The 23,190-nt window shown below is 42.9% G+C and overlaps 2 protein-coding genes across 3 annotated transcripts; both read left to right on the top strand.

Moving 5' to 3' along the window:
* Positions 1–1,153: 1,153 nt before the first annotated feature.
* Positions 1,154–22,688, top strand: LOC147309753 (leukocyte elastase inhibitor-like). Of its 2 annotated transcripts, none has more exons than XM_086268307.1 (7): positions 1,154–1,330; positions 1,605–1,793; positions 18,739–18,876; positions 21,488–21,605; positions 21,707–21,849; positions 21,985–22,152; positions 22,334–22,688. In XM_086268307.1, the coding sequence occupies exons 1-7, from the start codon at positions 1,196–1,198 to the stop codon at positions 22,676–22,678; spliced, it is 1,236 nt and encodes a 411-aa protein (XP_086124433.1). In that variant the 5' UTR covers positions 1,154–1,195; the 3' UTR covers positions 22,679–22,688. The 2 variants fall into 2 exon arrangements, with proteins under 2 accessions (XP_086124433.1, XP_086124432.1); XM_086268306.1 differs by lacking the exons at positions 18,739–18,876; positions 21,488–21,605; positions 21,707–21,849; positions 21,985–22,152; positions 22,334–22,688 and adding exons at positions 4,917–5,054; positions 5,138–5,255; positions 5,357–5,499; positions 5,606–5,773; positions 5,925–6,879.
* Positions 7,066–10,076, top strand: LOC147309754 (E3 SUMO-protein ligase ZBED1-like). The gene is made up of 3 exons (XM_086269900.1): positions 7,066–8,021; positions 8,207–8,826; positions 8,914–10,076. The coding sequence occupies exons 1-3, from the start codon at positions 7,157–7,159 to the stop codon at positions 9,307–9,309; spliced, it is 1,881 nt and encodes a 626-aa protein (XP_086126026.1). The 5' UTR covers positions 7,066–7,156; the 3' UTR covers positions 9,310–10,076.
* Positions 22,689–23,190: the final 502 nt, after the last annotated feature.

Here is a 23,190-nt window from a genome sequence, read left to right as displayed (position 1 = left end):
ACATGAATGTGCTCATAACTGGAATGGGTAAGCCTGACTTTATGACCACCAGCTCGTGATTGCTTAGCCTGAATGATGTAAGCGTACAAGTGAAAAAAGATAAGGAAAAGATATTGTGAAATATCCTGGATAGTGGTAAGAGCCATGGGTCCTACTCACATTCTTCCCATATTAGCTAGTTGAAATTAAGCTTCATTAAGCATGAATGTTTTTCCCCAATCGGGACAAAAGACTGGTTATTGCGTCCTGTCTGATTCCCAGTGTTTCTATGATGCAGATGGAGATTTTCAAGGATAATTCTGATACTAAAATATTGTGAAATAACATTGTATTCTCCACCAAGCTGAAAATCTACCTCGCAGTGTATATAAGACTAAACCAGGGGTGTCAGACTCTTTTTACATCGTTGGCCATATACAGCCCACTTTGATCTTAGTGGGCCAGACCAGTAAAAGTGTCCTTTCTGTTACTGTACAGAAGTTTATTTCCACATTTAATCCTGGCGATATCCTAATATAAGAAAAAGGTGCAATTAAATCTGTATGTTGTTTTGTACTTGACAGAGAAATGCTGCAGCACTAAATGAAAGAAATCTGCATGATTCGTTGGTTTTAAATTGTAAGAAATAAATGTGTAAAACTGCAGAAAAAGTTCTGGTAGCTCATTGTCCAGACTGCCCTGTGAGTTTTTTCTTCTTTTACCTATAGTTGCAATAATCACGCAGTAATTTCTATAATAGAAAGAAAAACAGAAACTTCGTCCAATGGGCCTGATTGGAGTGTTTGTTTGCCTGATTCTGGTTTAGACTATAGTTTGAAGACATTACACAGATTTACATTAAAAAAAGTGAACTCTGCTTTGTCAGCAAGAGTTACGCTAGTTGCCACTCAGGTAGATCGGTGGGGTTTTGTCTTGGTAAGCTCACCACGTAATCTTTGAACAGTATAAAAAAAACCCATATATTAAATAAACACACGTGAAAAACGTGGATGGGAGTTTTGTGTGGTGCCGACAGCACAGTGTGGTGTTCTACAGGTTGTACAAACACGTCCACAGCTCTGTCCAACTGCATTTTTGTTTCTTCCTCAGTATAATACCGTGTTTTGTCACCGTCAGTGACTTATCGCCCATTCACGCGTTCCACCCACCCACACTGAAGCCTGTCCTGTCACACCACGCTGTGCGCTCTGTATAAATGAGCAGCGGTCAGCCTGCGGATCCCCTCACCGTTTCTAGGATATTTTGGGGACATTTTGCCTTCCTTTACGTTTTGCTTTCACTTTCCCTGTTTTTGTGCGAGCAAACCGTACTTCAGCCGCAGGAACATCCGGTAATGTAAAAACAACTTCTGCTTTCGTAACAACGCACATCGAGCGACGAGCTGTATTTGAGATGCGTATTTACGCCTGCTAAAGTTGACGTGTGACTTGCCTTATACTTTTATCCCGTGTTTTACATTCAGCTGCTTTTTGAATTTGCTCTATGTTTCTGTAGTGACGGTTTAGGGTGTTTAAAATGTAAAGGTTCATATGCATTGCGGATTGTGTTACATGACAAAATGCGTATAGTGCATTATTTATTTTTAGTTTTGTTGCACTTTACAGGAAAACCGTACGTCGTCAGCCATGTCCGCCGTCAGCAGCTCAAACACAGTCTTTGCCTTGGAGCTGTTCCGCACTCTGAGCCAGGCAAACTCTGCCGGGAACATCTTTATCTCTCCTCTGAGCATCAGCTCAGCCCTGGCCATGGTCTACCTGGGAGCTAAAGGAGACACTGCAGCTCAGATGGCTCAGGTCAGCTCACTGTCACTTGTTCCCTGCACTGCATTTTTGCACAACTTTTAGTAGTCCTAAATAAAGTAGTGATACATTATGAGAGTTTAAAAAAAAAAAATATATATATATATATATATATATATATAGCTTGTGACTTTTGCACTTAGTCTATCAGTATTGGCCCAAATACCCGCCTAACCATAAACTGAAAGGTGTGTCCTGGGAGAGGCACTGAAACAGCATCTGGACTTTGACCTCAATAAACGCCTCTCAACAAGATATCTATTGTTTGCTTAAAAAACAGAACACTGTAAAAGAAAAACTAGCAGGTGAACATTAATTTCAGTTTAAAAAAACAGTTTGGTTTTGACAGCTTTAATCCATAGTTATAAATCCTCGCTTGTCCTTTACATAGAATAATGACTTTTATACTGGGAGAGTTTCATCTAATACAGTTTAATCTCCAGTGTGACAGGCAGCAGGCTAATGAATGAATGATATTAGTATCAGTTTCACAATTTGGATTAGAAACCTCAATTTAAAAAAAAACTGCAAAGAAGATGATTAACTTCCAGATAAGACTAATGTGTGTAACAACAGCACAAACAAATCATGGGTTATTTTTAGAGACTCTTTCTGCATTGAAGTACTCCCCGAATAGAATGGAGTACATGGATACAAATCTTGAAAGATTGATGTACATATTTGTGTACGTCAATCACCAAGGGCCATTAGCGTGCTGCCTGCTGTAACCCATAATTTCCTTTGGGATTAATAAAGTATTCTGATTCTGATGTCGCATTAAAATAGATAGAAGCTTCAAAAGTGCCTTACTCAGTGGTTAACCCTCTCAAGGCAGGCGTTGCAGATTTGCAACAGTTAAAAGCTAACAATCTGATTACCCCACATACATATTTTATGAGGGTTTTTTTTACTCAGAAATACCACTGCAGGTATTCTTTTGTGCATTAGCAACAAAAACTTAATTTGAGCCTGAGAGGGTAAAATGGGTCAGTGTTTTTTGTTTATCTATGTTTTTATTTATTTATTTATTTGGCCATAACTGTGGAATGAGAGCAGATATGCATAAGTTGTGGTTGTGGTACTTCACCATCTAGCTAGCAATACTGGAAAGGAGCAAGCATAAAGGGAGTGATGTTTTTTGAGTGGCAGGTAGTCTTAAAGGCAAGGTTTCTATCAGCTCAATAAATATCAGCAAGCACACAAACTGTTTGTGTGGAGTTTGTCTCACAGTGTGTTGTTACCTAAAGGTCCAGCTGCTGAATTTCACAGAGGGAGAACAGAAAGAGAGCTAGCTGTTTTGTTTTGATGATATTGTGCTGCTAATCAAACTGAGGTAGACGACCTGTGTTATTTAAAGACTACATTACAAGGCTCTGCAGTTTAGTGCAGGATAAACAGGTTAGATTGCAGTACAGCATTAACTGAATTCCTCCTTCATTCCAGTTTTTTACTGTCTAGTATAAAGACAACATAAACAGTGTACTGCCAGTGTAGAGGATGGAAGTCAGCCAGCACAACTTCTGCTGACATGTTGTTGAATTTGGTTGTGTAAATCCACAACGAGCAGTAAACCTCAGAGCAACAGGAGCCCAGATCAGCTGATCACAGCTCGTACATTAAGAAAATCTAAAACTCACAATAGAAATTATTGCGAGTTGAGATTCTTTCCCCCACGCTGAGCTAATGTGACCGATTTTAGGGTTCCCTCATCTTTCTGTATCCCAGTTTTCTCATTCTTCTTTCAAAAGTCTTGTTTCTGTTTTTATTTTGGTTAAATAAAATGTTTTTTCAAGGTGCACCATGTGAACGTTAATTTTTATCACTTGGTTGAAGGCTGAGCGCAGGGTGTCCTTCCAAGACTGCTCCGGCAGAAACTCTTCCAGGAGTGAATAACTCAAGCCGGCAGCGCCACACGACCCCCGCATCACCACTTAGCGCAGCACAGACGCTGCAGGTTATTATACCCCGGCCAATCTGTCCCCAGAATTAAGGGATGTGTCAGCTGTGGGTTAACTCCAGCCTTTACTCTATGTGTTTTGCCCTTGTATTTAATTTGCAGCTGCACTATGGGATGTTCATGTATGTCCCCATGCACACAGCTAAGCTCCACCCACTCTGCCTCCAACAATTCCCTGGTTCGAATCAGTGTTTGGTGAACCAGGGTCTGCGTGCAGCCCATGTCCACCAAGGCCTGGTGTATACCCCCTTGACACCTTACTGGTATGCTGTATACCCCTCTCAGATCAAGGAGAGGGTGTGTAGCCACCAGGACCTGTGGAGAAAAAGCAGAGGCAAGCAGGTTAATGCCTCTCGCAGCTCCGTGGCGGTGGGCCATGGTGGTGAAGAACTCCTCCAGCCAATGGGACGCTTCCGCTGTGGCCCAAAAGACCTCCAGGAAGGCATGGGGGCCATCTCCCTTTCCCGTATGGTAGTGGGACACAGCTGGGAGCGGCAGATGTGTCGGCAAATAGCCAGCCCGAGCGACCTGATGCTCGACTATATTCAGATGCTCGACTGGTCCTACAGCTGCTCCAACTGGCGGTGAAACACTGAAGCATTCTCCCGCTGCATAGCTGCAAGCTAGGCCATTTCCCGGGCAAAGGTGTTGAACGTTTATAGGTGTTTTTTTGACATGGGTTTTTTTTTTACCTACTTCGTTCACGCAGCTTTTCAGATGCCTTCTCCTTTCAGCACTCCACATGGCTTCCTACTCCGATCCCAGCAACATCCTTAAAAGGAGAGACATGATTTGATGATGGTCAGGTGCGTGAGTCAGCCTCTCCTGACACCACACCCTGAACCCACTGCTCCACCCCTCCCCTGCAGCTAAACCACAAAAATTTAGCTGCAATAAGAATTTTTGGAAACTGGGACAGTGGTCAAGCACATGAATAATAAAGTCTAGCATAACACATCATAATAGCCTCCTATAGACATGAAAAATAAATATTAAATATATTAACAGCATATAACAGTTTCACAATAAGGCTTATTATTAAACCTGATGCTGAAAGAATAAAGTTGTCCAGTTTCTACCTTTGGACCATAAATTGTTACATTAGGGTCACTCAGGCTCAGTGTCACATCCTTTCAGTCTTTGTCTTCAATGCCACACAGGCCCTCTCATTCAGCTCAGGTGAAGGCATCCATGCAGACTTCCAGAAACTGAACGCTGACATCAACTCACCATCTGCATCCTACATCCTGAAACTAGCCAACCGTCTTTATGGAGAAAACACTGCCCACTTCCTCCCAGTGAGTGTCCACATCAATGATTCTCTTCATAAAGTTCTTCATTACAAAGACTGGATTAATAAACAGATGTCTGCTCTCTGCAGGACTTCCTTGAAGCCACACAGAAGTACTACCAGGCAGACCTGAAGACTGTGGACTTCATCGGAGCTCCAGAGGCTTGCAGAGCAGAGATCAACAGCTGGGTCGAGCAGCAGACAGAAAGTGAGACTGTGCATCTTCCACAGCCTGAACAGCAGGGAATCATTTTAGCATCCTCTGTGGATTATAATGAAATATTGTTGTGTTTCTGTATTTCCTTTCAGATAAGATAAAAGACCTTCTGAAGCCAGGAACAGTACGCTCAAATACCAGACTGGCTCTGGTCAATGCTATCTACTTCAAGGGCAACTGGAGGAACCCATTTGATGAGGCAAACACCAAAGAGATGCCCTTTAAAGTCAAACAGGTAAAAATTAAATGTAATCCTGTTTTAAGTATGGGGACATACAGTTTAAACAGAGAAAGCAATTTAACTCAAGTAAGATGGATTTCTTGTGTTTGCTGTTTGTCAGAATGAGACCGTACCAGTCCAGATGATGTACCAGATGAAGAAGCTTCCCTACAACTACATTCATGACCATGGTCTGCAGATCCTGGAGTTGCCCTACGTGAATGAGGAGCTCAGCATGTTTGTTCTTCTGCCTGCAGAGTCCTCAGACGGCTCAGACCCTCTGCTGAAGGTAAAGAACTTAGTAATAAATACCTATAAAGAAAAGTCAGCGTTTTGCTTTATTATCAAAGTTTTATGACTATAGAGTAGCTCTCAGGTGATGTTTACAATGTTAAAATTAAACAACAAAGATGCCATAAAATGTATTAACTGTGTTCCAGCTGGAGAAGGAGCTAACACAGGAGAGGCTGAATGAATGGACCGACAGGAAAAACATGGATGTTGATTCAGAAGTTGTCCTTCACCTGCCAAAGTTCAAGCTGGAGGAAGACTACGAGCTGAATGATCCTCTGGCTAAACTGGGTATGAAGAACGTGTTCTGTGCAGGAAGCGCTGACCTGTCTGGCATGAACGGTGAAGGGGGGCTCTTCCTGTCTACGGTGGCCCACAAGGCCTTTGTGGAGGTGAACGAGGAGGGCACAGAGGCCGCTGCAGCCACAGCTGGAATGGTAGCATTCTGCATGTTGAGGGAGGAACACTTCAGAGCAGATCACCCCTTCCTCTTCTTCATCAGACACAATAAGACCAAGTCCATCCTGTTCTTTGGCAGATTCTCATCTCCTCAGTAGAGGAAAAGGATGGTTCAAATTAAAATAAAACATCTTAAAAACAGTATAAATGAAGCCTTTATTTTGTGATGTTGACTTAATTAAGAAATTGTATTTTTGCTTTATTCGTGAATAAAGTTTGATTATTTTACATTAAGTCATTCTTAATTACGTTGGGTTTTTGTGGGGGGGGTTAATATTGGAAACAGTGGCTGTAGAAATGAATGTAGAAATTAAGGCTTTTAATCGGTCCAGTCTTTTATTAGTTTATTTTGAACAGAATGGTATTGTGGCACAGATTGCATCGACACAGCTTCTCAGTTGCACACAGTTCTTTATTTATAAAAACACTGATGCACTCTGCTTCTCAAACAAGTCACAAGTCCGGCTCTTGTTTTACTTTTTTTACTACAAGAATACTATATAATACACTAAAGATCAGTATGGGATTAAAACTACTTGTAAAATGAACAGAATTGTCTGTGTTGTCCTTTAGACCAGAAAACCTTTTTCATATTTTTGTTGCTCACAGCATTTCTGCTGAAAATCATAAACCTTATGACTTTCTAGTCACTAGGGCTGCACGATAAATCGAAAATTTATTGTCATCGCGATATCAGCCTGCGCGATGGGCCCATCGCAAAAGACGGCGTAAACTGCGATAATTGGGTACCTTAAAATGTTTACACACGTGCTGTAAAGAATTTACCAATCAAAGAAATCCATTTACACATTTGGCCAGTCGAATAGAGCCCTTCACGGCATTAACCAATCAAATGGATTAGAGGCCCGCCTCCTACGCAGGTCGGGCGCGAACAACGCTGCAGCAACGAGTCAGAGTTGTAATGGCTGAGAGCGAGACGCGTGACGAGAATGCTACTGAACTCGTGGCTAAAAAAAAAAATAGTACCTCACTTATTTGGAGGTACTTTGGATTTGATAAAGACGACGTTCTCCAAACACAGGTACTCTGCAAAACTTGCCGAACACTCGTGGCAACCACCAGAGGAAACACGACTAATCTCCACCATCATCTTCAATACAACCACAGAGAACTGTTTGAAGAGTTCCAGAAAGATAGGGCTAGCCAAACAAAGGTTGCTAATGTTAAGACAAAGAGCGCAGCAGTCCAACAGCCGTCTCTGTATCAGAGTTTTTCAAGTGGAATTCCTTATGAGAAAACGTCGAAGCGGTACAAAGAAATAACAGAGGCCATTACACATTTTTTGGCTAAAGACATGATGCCTATAAATACAGTTAGCAGAGAGGGCTTCACCAGTCTGATACATAAAGTGGACCAGAGATACCGCATCCCCTCACGAAACTACTTTTCACATGTCGCCATTCCACAAATGTATGAAACATGCCGCAAGACCGTCATGTTTGAACTGAGCCAAGCTGAAAACTACGCAAGCACTACAGACCTATGGTCAAGTCGTACAACGGAACCATATATGAGTTTCACAGTGCACTTCCTCACCGAAGACTTTGAACTGAAAACACGGTGTCTAGAGACTGTGTATTTTCCAGACTCCCACACTAGTGAAAATATAGCCCATGTATTACGTGAGGTGTTAGCCAGCTGGGATCTTAAAGAAGATCGACAAGTGTGCATCACCACAGACAACGGTGCCAATGTTGTGAGAGCCACGGAGCTAAACAACTGGGTCAGACTTCAGTGTTTTGGACACAGGCTGCACCTTGCAATCGGTAAGTTTTATTCAAGGCAGATCTTTTTAGCAATGAAAATGTGCTATACATTATTATCAAATTGATATTGATAAGGATAATGTTACCTTTTTAGACAACTTTAGTTATAAATTTCAATTAGTTTTTTTTTTTTTAAAAAAAGGTTTTAAACATGACAGTTTTTTTGTTTCCTCTTATTTCTCCAGAAAATTCTATCAAAGATGATGCCCGCATTGCCCGAGCCATTGGACTTTGCAAAAAGTTAGTTGGACATTTTTGCCACAGCTGGAAAGCAAAGATGGCTCTGAAAAAAGCACAGCAGAAGCTCAACCTCCCAGAGCACACACTGATCACAGAATGCCCAACCAGGTGGGGTTCCAGGCAGAAGATGATTGAGAGAGTCCTGGAGCAGCAGCGGGCCATTTCTGATGTCATCTCAGCAGACAAGAAATCAAGACACTTGATTCCTACTTGGCAGGATCTTGAGGTACTGGAGTCTGTCAACCAGGCATTACACCCCCTGCAAGACTTTACAGATGCCCTGTCTGGTGAGAGCTACGTTAGTGTTTCATATGTAAAACCAGTCCTTCATCTGATGAAGACGTCGGTGCTTGCAGAGAAGGAAGAAGACAGTGATTTGACAAAATCAATTAAGAAGAAAATCCTCGAGTACCTGATTACTAAATATGAAAATCCAGCTACCCAGGAACTTATGGACATGGCGTGCTTCATGGATCCCAGATTTAAAGTCAGCTACACCAGCACTGATCGAGTCTCAGACATCAAGACCAGAGTGATGTCAGGAATGGAAGCAGTGGCACAGAAGGTATTCATGCATGCTTATATATAAAACCTTTCAATTCATATTTAGTCCAAAATGTTTACTTTTCTTATAATCTGCTTTCTGTTCCAGGAGAGAAGCTCCGCTGAACCAGAGGCCCAGACAGATGATCCACCCAGTCGTCCCCTGAAGAAGGCAAAAAAGTCCCTGGGCAGTTTCTTCAAGGCAGCTCCAATCCCTACCTCCTCTTTTATGCATCTCTCACAAGCTGTTGAAGCTGAGCTTAACAGCTACTTGCTATCCACGGCCATAGACAGTGAGGAAGACCCCTTGGCATGGTGGAAACTCCACAAAATGACATTCCCACAGCTAAGCAAGCTTGCAAGGAAGTATCTCTGCATACCTGCAAGTAGCTCACCTTCAGAGAGACTTTTTAGTACATCAGGAAACATAGTAACATGTCAGCGCACATGTTTAAAACCTTGGAGAGTAAACATGTTGGTTTTCCTTAACAAGAACTTGCCATAAAAAACATTCACTCAGGAAGGATGAATGCAAGATAGAGAAACCTTTTTTTTTTTTTCAAAAAATTACAAAAATATACTACCTACATTGTTCTTAATTGTTGATAATATTAGTCTTGGCCAGTACGACCACAAAGGTAGACAATTGTTCTTTGGTGTGTTCCCACAGCAGACAAGTTCTTACCTATAGTTTAATCTAGTAAAGTTTCCACTCCAGTTTTGACTTGCATCATAACTACTTGGTGAGTGGTAAAATGATGAACAACTGCATAGAGATAATTTGCAGTATAATTTAAGTTATGTTTATTTAAAACTAATTATAGAGACCGGGAAGGATGTCTTTCAGAATTCAAGCCTCAGAAATTTTTTTATGGGGGCAATGTTTCAATGTTTGACTGCACTTTGTTGTTACACTGCTAATACAGCAGCTTTCATTAAATAAAACTGTGCAGTAAAACGGAAATTATGTATTTGTTTTTTGTTTTTTTTTTGCTATTTATTTTATCGCAAGTCATATCGTTATCGCAGTATTGATCACAGTTATCGCACATCGCAGGTTTTCCTAATATCGTGCAGCCCTACTAGTCACCCATTTTTGTCCCTAAAAGCCCATTTGTTTTTGCTGAGTGTCCATCATTGAGTGGCTCTTTAGCTAAAAGGTGTGGACCGTGTCAGGTCCTGGTGTTTTTAGCTCTTTATGCCTCAGACTCCTTGTTGAAGTCTCGATATGTGATATAGATTAGTTTTGTTCAGCTATTAAAACCATTAGCCATTTGATGCTGGTGTAGTGTGATGCTTCTTTCTAACAGACATCTCTCCAGTTTTGCTCAGTCTCAGCTTCGGGAGGGCCTCCCCTTGTGCCATTGCTCCCTCGTAGCTGGGAATTCATCCTTGACAAGTCTTTGAAAAACATTATTCTCTAAAAAAAAAAGAAGAAATAAAGTTCATAAAAACTTTATTTATCCCAAATGGAAATGTACTGTCTGACATAGCTCATCTGCTATTTTCATGAAAAATAAAATGCGTGATGGCTGTGGGTGTGAATGGTTTTAGAGAGAGAGGAGTCTTCCAGTACTGATTTTCTTTGTTTGATTAAGTTGCTGCAAAGTGGCTGATCAGAGTTATTAAGGATGGCTCTTTAGTGTGCATATTCTATTGTTCTAGACCAGCAGCCAGAGTTCTGACTCTTTTTTTATTATTAGATTATAAAGCCTCACTTATGGACATATTGCACTTCTTTTTTTTAACCCAAGACCTGACTGAGCTAAGGCCATAGCCAACTAACTCTTAATAACAAGCTGCCAACAAGCCAACTCCCTCTGGCCTTTTGGATCTTGGTTTCAAACCTTCCATCACATATAAAGCAGTCATTGCGCTTTGTATTCTGAATCTTATAGCAAAGTATCTCCAGGGCTAAAGACTAATGGGATAATGTTGCAGTGACATATAAGGTTTATTGGTTTCTGAGGCTGGTAGTGGCAATCTTATCTCAAGACCTCACAGTAGAGCACTTCACTTCCAGACTGCAGGCTTACTTGTGGTTCCTACAGTAGCGGTTTTTGATACGGGCGACACGGGCGGTTGCTCGGGGCGGCATCGTGGTGGGGGGCGGCATCACGGGCATCGGCAAAAAAAAAAAAAAGAATGCTCGTACTCATGCTGCCCCGACGTCAGCCAGCGCATATTGGGAATGGCATAGCCACCGATCGGTTTTCTATCGCCCATTTCCTGGGAGTAAGGGAGCCCTTCGTCTGCGAGGTGCGCCTGCTGCTTGCGGCGCAGAGAGGAGAGGGCGGGGCGGCGGGGGATTCTCTGACCGGCTGGAGCAGCATCTAAAAACCAACTCGCAAAATAAAACAAAATAAAAACAAACCAACAAACACGAAAACAGCAGACATTATGATACAGACTTAGAAAGTGAGCGCGAGAGCCCTCGGTCAAAGTAAACTTTATTGTCATCTCCGCTACATACAGAGCAATATATAGAGAGACGAGACGACGAGGCTCCAGTTACAGCAGTGCAAGTAAACAAACAATATATATAATAAGAGTAAGAAAATAAATATACACTTTAGGACTCGGGGTAAAGGGATCAATAACAATTTAAAATTTACAGTTTGATGATTTAAAGTCTCACACACAACCCGTCAAAAGGGGAGGGGGCCCTGCTGCTTCCAAATAGAGCGTATTTCATTTATAATGTTGTAAATCCAAGCCCATGATTTGAATCCTGGGTTGTGTGAAATTTCAGAAATGCACCCTAGACAAAGTGAATCTGTGAACTAAGGTTTAGGTGTGTTAGGACATGTTGTGGTGATCCATGGATTGAGGGATGGGTGTTCATACTGGAGTACAAAATTAAAACCAATGGAAGATGGACAAGAAAAGTTCAAAGCCATCAGGTGCTCAGTTTAGAAAAAAGAGAAAAGAAGAGGAAGAGAAACGAGCAAAAGATACAGGTAAGCAGATGTGTCATTGGATAATGGCAGGTCATCCTGAAACAATCAGAATACTTTATTAATCCCTAAGGAAATTATGTGTGTTACATTTGCTGCAAGAAGAAATGGTAAAAATAGTAACAGTAACAGACTAAACTCCAAACAATACATTATGTTACAGATTTTAATATTAATTAGTCAATTGTCAATTGTTGATTTGTCCTGTTCTCATTGTATGACGAATTATGATGGCTGTTTGGTAGCCGTTTGCATACTAGGCATACTCTCTCTCTCTTCATATGTGTGTGTGTGTGTACAACAGCTTTATGTTAATGTACAATCCTTAATATGTTTTGTCTGTGTGTGTGGGGGGGGGGGGGGGGGGGGGGGGGGGCGCCAGAGGGAGTGTTCGCCCAGGGCACCAAACAGGCTAGGACCGCCACTGGGTTCCTAGGATATTTAAAAGTAGAATCGGGGGCAGAGCCTCCTGCTTCCAGGCTCCTCCTCTCCAGCTTCTAACTTGGATTCAGCAGACAGACACCCAGGTTTAAAACAGGGGTGTCAAACTCAATTGCATAGGGGGCCAAAACTCAAGGCACACTTTATGTTGCAGGCCAAACAAGATAAACATTTTTTAAACACACTAAAACAATGTTGTTGTTTTTTAACATAAATATGAATAAAAACAGACAGGAATATTATTCCAGAATAAATAAACTTAAAAAAATAAACTTTAACTTTAAATATTTTGCTCTCCATAAAAATATATCCTGTCACAATTATGCAAATTAGAAATATGAACATGCTGCCAAAAACCACAGAAAAAATAAATGAAAGCATACACAAGGTTGGAGCCGCATGTAGACGGAGCAAAGTCCGCTGACTTGGTTCAACATTACTTGGCAACAGGGAAAGTGAGGCAGCTTGCACTGGTGCATTTGTGACAGTTTCACTTGAAATGCCTTCACCGCATCATACATGCCATGTCCATGAACTGACAGATTTCCTTGCTGAGCTCAAAAACTCTATTGAGAGCTTTTCCCCAACTCAGCCAACAGACCTCAGTATGATAAGGAATGTCGGCAAACTCTGAATCTATTTCCCACATAAAAGACTGAAATTGAAGGTGATTTAAACTTTTAGCCCAGATAAAATTTACGGTTTGCGTTACGGTGATCATTACATGCTCCATCATTTTTAGGACTGTACCACACAGCGTTTCCTGGTGTGTGATGCAGTGATATGCTGTTAACTCACCGGTACAGTTCTCCTCCTGCATCTTTACTAGATCCTACATCCTGCACAACACCAGCTCGATCTGTTGTCCCGGGGCAGTTTCATGTCGGTTACACTTTGACATACGTTTAAAAAAAAAAAAAAAGTATTTTCCTGTCGTTGTCCCGTGCATCGATTTAGTTTCTAATATTTACACTCCACGGATGAAGATGGTCAGCTGTGCAATGTCCATCATGTCTGTACTTTCATCCACAGCAAGAGAGTATGCAATGAAGTTTTTGCTTCTTTCACACAACTGTGTTCTTAAATCAGGCTCACATTTGCCAAAATCTGCGTTTTGTCTGGACACAAGACGTCGCACACCTTCATCATGCAGCTCTTCAAGGGACTGCAGTTAGACTCGTGTCTCAACATTTAAATGAGGTAGTCCGCTGGATTTGTCTTCGTTTTAGTAGCTTGTAGTCTCATATAAGTGAGCAGAGAGTCGTTGCTGACAAGTTTCTGAAACGGGCTGCACCATGTGTCTTAGGTTCAGTGGGTGGGGCAGCTCCGGTTGTTTCTGTCTGTATGCGCTCTCCTAAAAAAGTCACTTTTTCTCTATGCTTTAATCTAAAGTCTCTTGTTGTGTTTCCGGTATGTAATGATGTAGCAGTTTAAACGGTTGTTTGCATGTTACAGGAAAACACCATCAGCCATGTCCGCCGTCAGCAGCTCAAACACAGCCTTTGTCTTGGAGCTGTTCGGCACTCTGAACCAGACAGACCCTGCTGGAAACATCCTTGTTTCCCCTCTGAGCAAGGATGGACCACGGCCAGGGCTACCTGGGAGCTAAAGGAGACACTGCAGCTCAGATGGCTCAGGTCAGCTCACTGCACAGGCACCACGCCATCAGTTGATCTCCTAGCATGATGCCTGTGCAACTTCAAGACCTCGTTGCATTTTAAAAGCAGTCAGTCTGACCTGTTTTCACAAAACGTCTTGTCAGATGTGGCCGTCTGTGTTTTTCCATATAGAAAAAAAACATTTCTGTTTTTTTGTCTCTATAAAAAACACACATTGCTGCTGTCTATAGATAAACTGCATAATCTCTCACCCTCAGTAAGTTTATGAATAAATAAAATTCACCTTTTGGTATTTAATTAAACGTGTTTCAAAAGCTTGTGGGAAACAAGCTATTTGCCAGAGGTCAATGGGTCAGTGTTTTTTGTTTATTTATGTTTTTATTTATTTAATTGGCTACAACTGTGGCATGAATGCAGATCTCCATAAGTTGTGGTTCACCATCTAGCTAGCTGACAGGGGATTTCTAAAAATCTTTAAAAACAGGAAGTGGTTTAGTAGCTGAATAAGTTCATCACAAAAGTATTTAGGTGAAAAGTCACATAGACATGTAGATTGCTTAGTAAACAGAAAAAGCACATTTCATGAAGCTGGTCAAATTAAATAAAAACAAAAATCCCTTGACACTAGCAATACTGGAAAGGAGCAAGCATAAGTCTCACAGTGTGTTGCAGCTAAAGGTCAAGCTGCTGAATTTCACAGAGGGAGAAAAGAAACAGCTAGCTGTTTTGTTTTGATGACATTGTGAAACATGCTGCTAATCAAAATGAGGTAGATGAACTGTGTTATTTAAAGACTGCATTACATTACAATGCTCTGCAGTTTAGTGCAGGATAAACAGGTTAGACATGTCTGACTAGTGCACAGTGGCTGTGGTGCAGAGTATAACAGAGATGAATGTATAGCACTTTACTAGTCCCTAAGGACCCCAAAGCGCTTTACACATCCAGTCATCCACCCATTGGTGATGGCAAGCTACATTGTAGCCACAGCCATCCTGGGGCACACTGACAGAGGCGAGGCTGCCGGACACTGGCGCCACCAGTAGGCGCCAGTGAAGTGTCTTGCCCAAGGACACAACAACTGAGACTGTCCAAGCCGGGGCTCGAACCGGCAACCTTCCGATTACAAGGCGAACTCCCAACTCTTGAGCCACGATCGCCTGAATTTGAAGCTCAGCTGATGATGCTTGAATTTAGTAACTGAAGAAGAATCCTTTAATTGTCCAACAAGGGAAAATTTGGGTGTAACAGCAGCAAGAAAGACACATATACAAACAAACAGCACACAAGCCACAGAACAGAAACATACACAATTTTTACATATTTATATCAAGGACAATGGTTACCAAAAACAGAGTACTGTACCGTTATTAAATTCAATAAAATTAAATACAGATAAGAGGCAAACCCTGGTTATAGTGTGAATCGGTTGATAAAATAGTACAAGTTACTGCACTGATGTAAACATCTATGTTTGTTGGGAGCAGTTCTGATTGTACAGTCTGACAGCTGATTTAAAATCTCTCCGATTCACAAGGTCCTGATTTAATCCCCGATTCAGAGAAATTTATCAGTACTGAGACTTGCGAGACTTCATCAGAGGTGTGAGCATCACAGCAGATGCCTTTGTGTCAAAGTAACCGAGGATAAAACACATTTCTGCGGTATTGAACAGCGGAAATGAGGCTTACTTGTCGGAGGTCATTTGTGGGGGGGGACAGCGTAACAAGCAAACAAATAATCGGAAAACAGACATTTGAGATGGGAAACTGTTCTTGAAGTACTGAGAGACAGAGCTGTGCAGGAAGTGTGAAGTTTATCGTGGTGGAAGAAAAACAGCAAAAGTAAGAGGGAATTAATGACGATGTTTATCAAATGTGAAGCGCAGTTTGGATCTTATTTTGCTGCTGGTTCAGTGAATTTTGGTCAGAGTGACAAAACCTGCAGCTTCAGAATCTGTGAGCCATCGGCTTTCAGCCCTGACGGCGTGTCCGTGTACGTGTTGTTGGGTGAGAAAGCCGACATCTCAGTTTCTGATGCGTCGGGTCTGTGCTTGGTGTTTACGTCTTTGTGTGGAATCCGTTTATTTGCTCTCATTTGCTGTTTCAGCTGTTTGGTGGTTGTTGAAATGAAAGATTTAACCTGAGATTCTGGCATTTCTGGCAAAATATATTTATATTTAAAAATCGATTCATATTTAATGAATTAATATCCATTATTCAAGCTAAAATTGATTTTAATCGATAAATCGATAATTGAAACCCAGCCCTCTCCTCAACATGTCTTGAAGTTCTCCAGAGGTAATGAACTAATCATTTGATTCAGGTGTGCTGACCCCGGGTGACATCTAAAACCTGCAGGAGACCTGCCCTTGAAGCCCGGAGGTCCCCACCTCTGGTCTAGTATAAAGACAACATAAACAGTGTACTGCCAGTGCAGAGGGTGGAATCCATCAGGACAACTTCTGCTAACATCTTGTTGAATTGTGTAAATTCACAAAGAGCAGTAAACCTCAGAGCAGTAGTAGCTCAGATCAGCTGATCACAGCCTGTACGTTAAGAAAATCTAAAACTCACAATAGAAATTGTTATGAGTTGTGATTCTTTTCCCCACATTGAGCCACTGTGACCGATTTTAGGGTTCCCTCATCTTTCTGCATCCCACTTTGTCTCTGAGTAGGGAATGGGACAAAGTCACACTCTACAATGTAGGCAGCATAAAAACAAAGGTATTTTTTCCCATATTTTATTTTATTCATCTTCTACTTAACTGATTCAAGCTGAGGACATTTCTTAGAATTAAGATAAAGTTTGTTCCCTTCTTCTAATATTATTTTATTTGTACACTCAATAAACACTTCCATCAAAGCCTCAATAGGCAAGTTGTAGTAACAGTTTTTAAAGGATATTTCCTTTAAAAAAATGTAGTTAGTTTTCCATTACTAATGTCATTTCAGTTAATTTAAGATTTTATTTCAAAAGTCTCGTTTCTATTTTTATTTTGGTTAACTAAGATGTTTTGGTGCTAAACCCTGATATATTGCCAGTGCCAAGCAAATGCTTTACACTTGCAGCTTTTCTGTAAGAACCACTCTGAACCTTAACTCTATGGATGTGCAAATAACATATATCAAACTGGCTTTAGTAGCAAAAGAAGTAGATCTTCCACATGTTCATCCCATGTTAGTGTATTGTTAGTGTGTTGAAAACAAACCATTATTTAAGATTGTAACCAGAATAAGGACCCATCCACACTATAGACTATATGCATTAATACATACAGAAATACATGAAGTCTGGGTATACAAGTCTGGACTAAGTCTTCTTTCAGAAAAGACCGCAGGAGTTGGGTTAACTGTCTTTAACTAAGTTCCACAGAAGAATTGTTTACATCAGAGATCTTTCCGGGCTCAATCCAACTTTGGTGCAGCCATACTTGAACTTATTGTTATGGAATATACAGTAGGTGTGACTTATGAGCATGATTTTCTGAAAACAGAAACAGGCAATATCATAATTAGTAGAGTCACAATCACATCTACTCATCACCGCAATATCTCAGTGTCCACAAGGGGTCACTGTAGACCAGTGTTTCCCAACCACTGTGCCGGCGCATAGTGCCGTGAGAGATGATCAAGTGTTACGTTGAAGATTATCTGGTTCCTGCGACCGGCGTGAGTAACTTGCAGAACAATTACGTTGTCTTCCACTAGCAGGCAGTACAACTACCTGCTCTAATTAAATTAGTTGCCAACTGCCTAAGAAAACGAAGAAGAAATGACATAATGGTCATGCTGTTAGACGATACAGCGTGTGTAATAGCAACAGAAAAGAAAAAGTAGTCAATCTGACCTGGGCCCTGGAGAAATTTCTCACCTGGATGAAGGCCCTAGCATGAGTAGTGGTCAGAAAAAAACAACAAAAAAGTTATACTGGGGACAAACTGAGCTAATTCTTCTATACCTGGTGCGCGGGGAAAAATTGTCAGTATCCTTTTTTTGTCATTTTTGTTTGGTGGTATGCCGTGTGATTATTATTATTATTATTATTTTCATAGACAAAGCGCTGTACACAAAGATTAAAATAAACAGAAAGTTAAGTAACAAAATAGACAATATACACAATATAAAAGATTAATAGTAAATGAAAATTTAAAAAGTGTTGATCAACAGAAGGCTTGTTTAAAAAGAAAAGTTTTTAACTGCTTTTTAAAGGATTCCACAGAGTCAACCAAACGTAGTTGTGGTGGTAAACTGTTCCACAGCCTTGGTGCCACAGACTGAAAGCATCTGTCCCCTTTGGTCTTCAGTCGTGTACGGGTAACAACCAACAAACTCTGAGTCTGTGAGCAGAGACAAGCAGCAGCAGTATATTTTATGAGAAGCTTGGATAAATGATCTGGGTCCTGGCCGTTTAGTGCATTTAGTGTTAAAACAAGAATTTTAAAGTGTATTCTAAAATCAATTGGGAGCCAATGTAAGGAATATAAAATAGGAGTAATGTGAGCACGCTTGCTAGAAGATGTTAGTAGCCTGGCCGCTGCATTTTGTATAGTTTGGAGGTGAGAAAGAGATGATTTGTCCAAGCTGGTAAACAGGGCATTACAATAATCTAAACGTGATGACACAAATGCATGAACAATTTTTTCCATGTTGGTAGGATTATTTGGTACTAAGTACTGAGGCATAACCTTAACATGTACAAAACCATCATACCCTTATCATACAGTAAACCTTCCAAAGGGAATATAACTTACAGGACAAGGTCTTTTGGGGTTTTTTTTTTTTTTTTGGGGGGGGGGGGGGGGGGGGGGGTTCTTACTTTTCTTTTTTTCTACCTTTGGACCATAAATTGTTACATTAGGGTCACTCAGGCTCAGTGTCACATCCTTTCAGTCTTTGTCTTCAATGCCACACAGGCCCTCTCATTCAGCTCAGGTGAAGGCGTCCATGCAGACTTCCAGAAACTGAACGCTGACATCAACTCACCATCTGCATCCTACATCCTGAAACTAGCCAACCGTCTTAATGGAGAAAACACTGCCCACTTCCTCCCAGTGAGTGTCCACATCAATGATTCTCTTCATAAAGTTCTTCATTACAAAGACTGGATTAATAAACAGATGTCTGCTCTCTGCAGGACTTCCTTTTTTTTTTTTTTTTTTTTTTTTTTGTGTCCCGTTTGGATCTTTAGCCATCAGAATTGTTGTCTTGAGGCCAAGAAAGATGCCAAGCGGATTTATTTTACCAAGTGGATCATCATGGCCTTGCCATATTGGTCCATTTGATTGACCTTTATTATAATTATGAATTTATTTTATTTTCAGTTACAAACGGGACAGACATGACAGGGGGAAAGAATGAAAGAAAGAGAGGGAGAGAAAGAAAGAAAACCAAAGGGGAGAAGAGACGGTGAGAAGGGGGGGGAAGAGAGAGAAAAAAAACAAACAAACAAAAAAAAAACAAACTCCTGGGTCACCTGTATGGAGAAAAAAAAACAGAGGAGACAGCAAACAACAAAGAGCAACATAATAAGAAAAAAAAAAGCACCATCACAATAGATAGTAGATATTATTTAGTTACTAAATAATAAACGATATTGTGCAGCACGCAAGATAGACAGCGCACATTGTGCTTTGAGGCAGCAGCCAAGAAAGCTGTAGTCCGCGTCTGTGAATACCCGTGTGTACACCTGTGTGCATACCTGTGTGGATCAGCATGCTTGCATTCCAAAGGTTTCTCCATGTAATGATCTGCTAGGGAGTGAGGGGAGCCACAGCCCTGTCCTCTATGGTATGAAGCAGGTATGGAGGAGATCAAAACTCCAGACATCCAGAGGCCCCCAGAACACAAGAGACCAAGGAAGACCAACAGAGGGGCAGCCGCGCCACTGTCCCAGTAAGAGCTGAGGAGAGTCCCAGATGAGGGCTCACTCAGCAGCCGCGGAGCAGAAGCCAGGGGGAGTTGCAGTGACGCGCCCGTGAACTCTGCCGGCAGCCAGCTGTGCCTGAGTGACCGAGCCCCAGGCCGAGAGGCCGGGGGCACCCCACCTCCGAAGTGGCCCGAGCGAGCCCCAATAAGTGGCCGCCAAGGAGTGAGCCGGTGTGTACCCGGACGCCCCCAGATACAAAGAACCACCAACGCACCAACACCTGAGGGAGTCCGCCACCGGCAGGGGAAGTGGTGGTGGGTGGAGATAGGCCTCCAAACCTTGGAGGGCCTGAGGTGTCCCCAGAGAGGTGGCGTCTGATACCCAACCTGACATATAGACACAGACATACAGGCACACACAGACACAAACATCCATTCCCACCCTCATGCTCTCATGTGCACTTCACACTCAACCGACGTGGAGACAGACATAAAGAGACGCTGTATACACAATCACACTCCCCAAGCGTACTCTACAAACCGGGTCTAGGTACTCTTGCCCCTGGAGGGGGGAACCGCACCCAGACCCAGGTGGTGTTTCCCTTTTCCCTGCGGTGGGGAGAGGCAGACCGCCCCGACTCCGCAGCAGCAGGGAGGCCCCACACTCCAGACCGCAGCCGGACGGCCAACTCCTCCTAGCCCCCCCGCTCCAGCAGGCCGCAGAGAACGGGGGTGAGAGAAGACTCCAAACCTCCCTCCACCCGCTCATTGTAGTGTTGATGCATGTGTGTTCTAAGGTGCAATTAAAACCCAGGAGGGCATGGAGCTACCTGCCAGAGAGCAGCAGGTAAGCGCATAGTCCCTCCTGCTAGCCCTCAATGTCTACATGTATTTAAAATTGAGAGGTGGGCAACGATGCCAGGGGTGAGGTGTACACCCTGATGGTAACTTGGATTCCGTGTATCGTGCCCACCCCCAAGATCCTATATGTATGCGTAATGAGAGTGTGAGTAATGTGAATGTCTAAGTTGTGGGATAAAATTGAGGCAGAGGCAGCCAGAAGGGGACAGAGGGGAGGGGGGGTAGCCTCCTCTGCACCCTGGTGACATACCCCTACTCCAAGGCCCTGCATGTGTGGGTGGTTGTGGTGGAGCGGGAAGAGGGAGGCAGCTGGAGATGGGGAGGAAAGGAAGGGAGGGGCAGGTGACCCCTCCCTGGGGTCAGCTCCCCCACTGACCCCAGTAGGCACTCCCATACTCCGCGACCCGCCAGGGAAAGGGGGCCCAGGCCCATCCAGACCGGGGCCCAGCGCAGCAGCGCCCCCCGGCCCCACAGAGCCCGGGACAGTCCACCCAACCCCACCACAGAGAAAACTGCACCCACCCCACCATCCACTCGTCTTCCAGACTACATGAGACAATAGACGCCCAGGCTGAGATCTTCCTCCACCTCTCCTGTATCTCCCCCTCCTGCAGAGAGTTCCTGAGGGGAGGAAAGCTCCTGCAAGGTTTGACAATCTCCCCCACCGGTTAAAGAGCCCCACAGGCGGCTCGACACACCGGCGGCACCCTGCGCCAGGGATGGGCCCCCATGCACCCACCCGCCCACAACCCCGGCAACACAAACCAGGACCCAAGGCCCCGAGGCCCGGCCAGGGCCCCGGCCCAGAGACGGAGCGCCCCCAGACCCCCACGCCCATCCCGGACCCACCCAGGGGCAGACAGGCTACCAGGTCAGTAACCCACGTCCATCAGCACAGACCCTCCTCTAGCCCCGCTGCACGCAGCAGGGCTGCAGGACTTCCTTGAAGCCACACAGAAGTACTACCAGGCAGACCTGAAGACTGTGGACTTCATCGGAGCTCCAGAGGCTTGCAGAGCAGAGATCAACAGCTGGGTCGAGCAGCAGACAGAAAGTGAGACTGTGCATCTTCCACAGCCTGAACAGCAGGGAATCATTTTAGCATCCTCTGTGGATTATAATGAAATATTGTTGTGTTTCTGTATTTCCTGTCAGATAAGATAAAAGACCTTCTGAAGCCAGGAACAGTCAACGCAGATACTAGACTGGCTCTGGTCAATGCTGTCTACTTCAAGGGCAACTGGAAGAACCCGTTTAAAGAGGCAAACACCAAAGAGATGCCCTTTAAAATCAAACAGGTAGAAATTTAACTGAAGGTTACAAAATCTGGACTCAAAGTCTGAATACAGGAAACTGTGTCAAATGTTTAAGGTAAACACCATCAGAAGCTTTATGATAACATGATCTGGTCGCCTGGATTTCCTGTGTGTCAGAATGAGACCGTACCAGTCCAGATGATGTACCAGAGGAAGAAGCTTCCCTACAACTACATTGCTGACCATGATTTGCAGATCCTGGAGCTGCCCTATGTGGGTGATGAGCTCAGCATGTTCATTCTGCTGCCTAAGGAGTCCTCAGACGGCTCAGACCCTCTGCTGAAGGTACACAGCCTAGAAACAACTTCCTGTAAAGAAAAGACACAAAAACTCTTCTGCTTCACTTCAGTTTACTTTATTGAATTTGATCACTTAAGAATTTAACAGACCGCTCCTGATTTCATGTATAAAATGAATTTAAATATGAGCGAAAGAAATATGACAAAATGTATTAACTGTGTTCCAGCTGGAGAAGGAGCTAACACAGGAGAGGCTGAATGAATGGACCGACAGGAAAAACATGGAAGTTCATTCAGAAGTTCTTGTTCACCTGCCAAAGCTCAAGCTGGAGGAAGACTATGAGCTGAATGATCCTCTGGCTAAACTGGGTATGAAGGACGTGTTCTGTGCAGGAAGCACTGACGTGTCTGGCATGAACGGTGAAGGGGGGCTCTTCCTGTCTACGATGGCCCACAAGGCCTTTGTGGAGGTGAACGAGGAGGGCACAGAGGCCGCTGCAGCACTGGGCATGCAACAGCTAGGTAAGAAAAGTCCTTCTTCCCCAGATGACACATACATATGTCAGAAATAATGATTCACATTACAGAGAACACTCTGATTCATCAACTTACAGTCTGGGATTTTATTTCCCATCAGAGTTGAGCATTCTCAGTTCAGATTTTCCCATGAGATTTAGTAATGATGTTCTCTGGAAAATGAGCCATAACCAGTAAGACTGGACCGCCCTTGTTCCTTCCACCAACCTTATTTATACAGAGAGAAGGACTACAGTCAGTCTCCTGTCTCACCACAGTTCTGTGCTCTTGTAAATCAGGTAGTCCTCTGGATTTTTCCTTGTTTTATGTGTGAGTGTATTTTTACTTTTCTTTGTCTTGTCATTTTGCTTTGACTTTTTTCGCACACAGCGAGTCAAGTATGGTTGAGTCATAGACACCAGCTAATGTGATAACAGCTCAGGCTGTTAAAAAATGCAAAGCTGACTGGTGTACAGATAACTCTGATAGTAATCCTTTGATTTTCTTTATTCTCCAGCAGTGCTGGTGTTACTTCCGGTAAGGTTTTTTCTCATTGCTTTAAGTCTCT

The sequence above is a fragment of the Aulonocara sp. 'chitande type north' Nkhata Bay genome, linkage group LG17 (genome assembly GCF_057382095.1).
Source record: "Aulonocara sp. 'chitande type north' Nkhata Bay isolate Kocher_YH1m ecotype deep benthic linkage group LG17, A_spYH_male_GT1.1, whole genome shotgun sequence".
NCBI classification, from domain to species: Eukaryota; Metazoa; Chordata; class Actinopteri; order Cichliformes; family Cichlidae; genus Aulonocara; species Aulonocara sp. 'chitande type north' Nkhata Bay.
The sequence above is the reverse complement of the archived record's forward strand: the minus strand, read 5'-3'. Positions and strand labels throughout refer to the sequence as shown.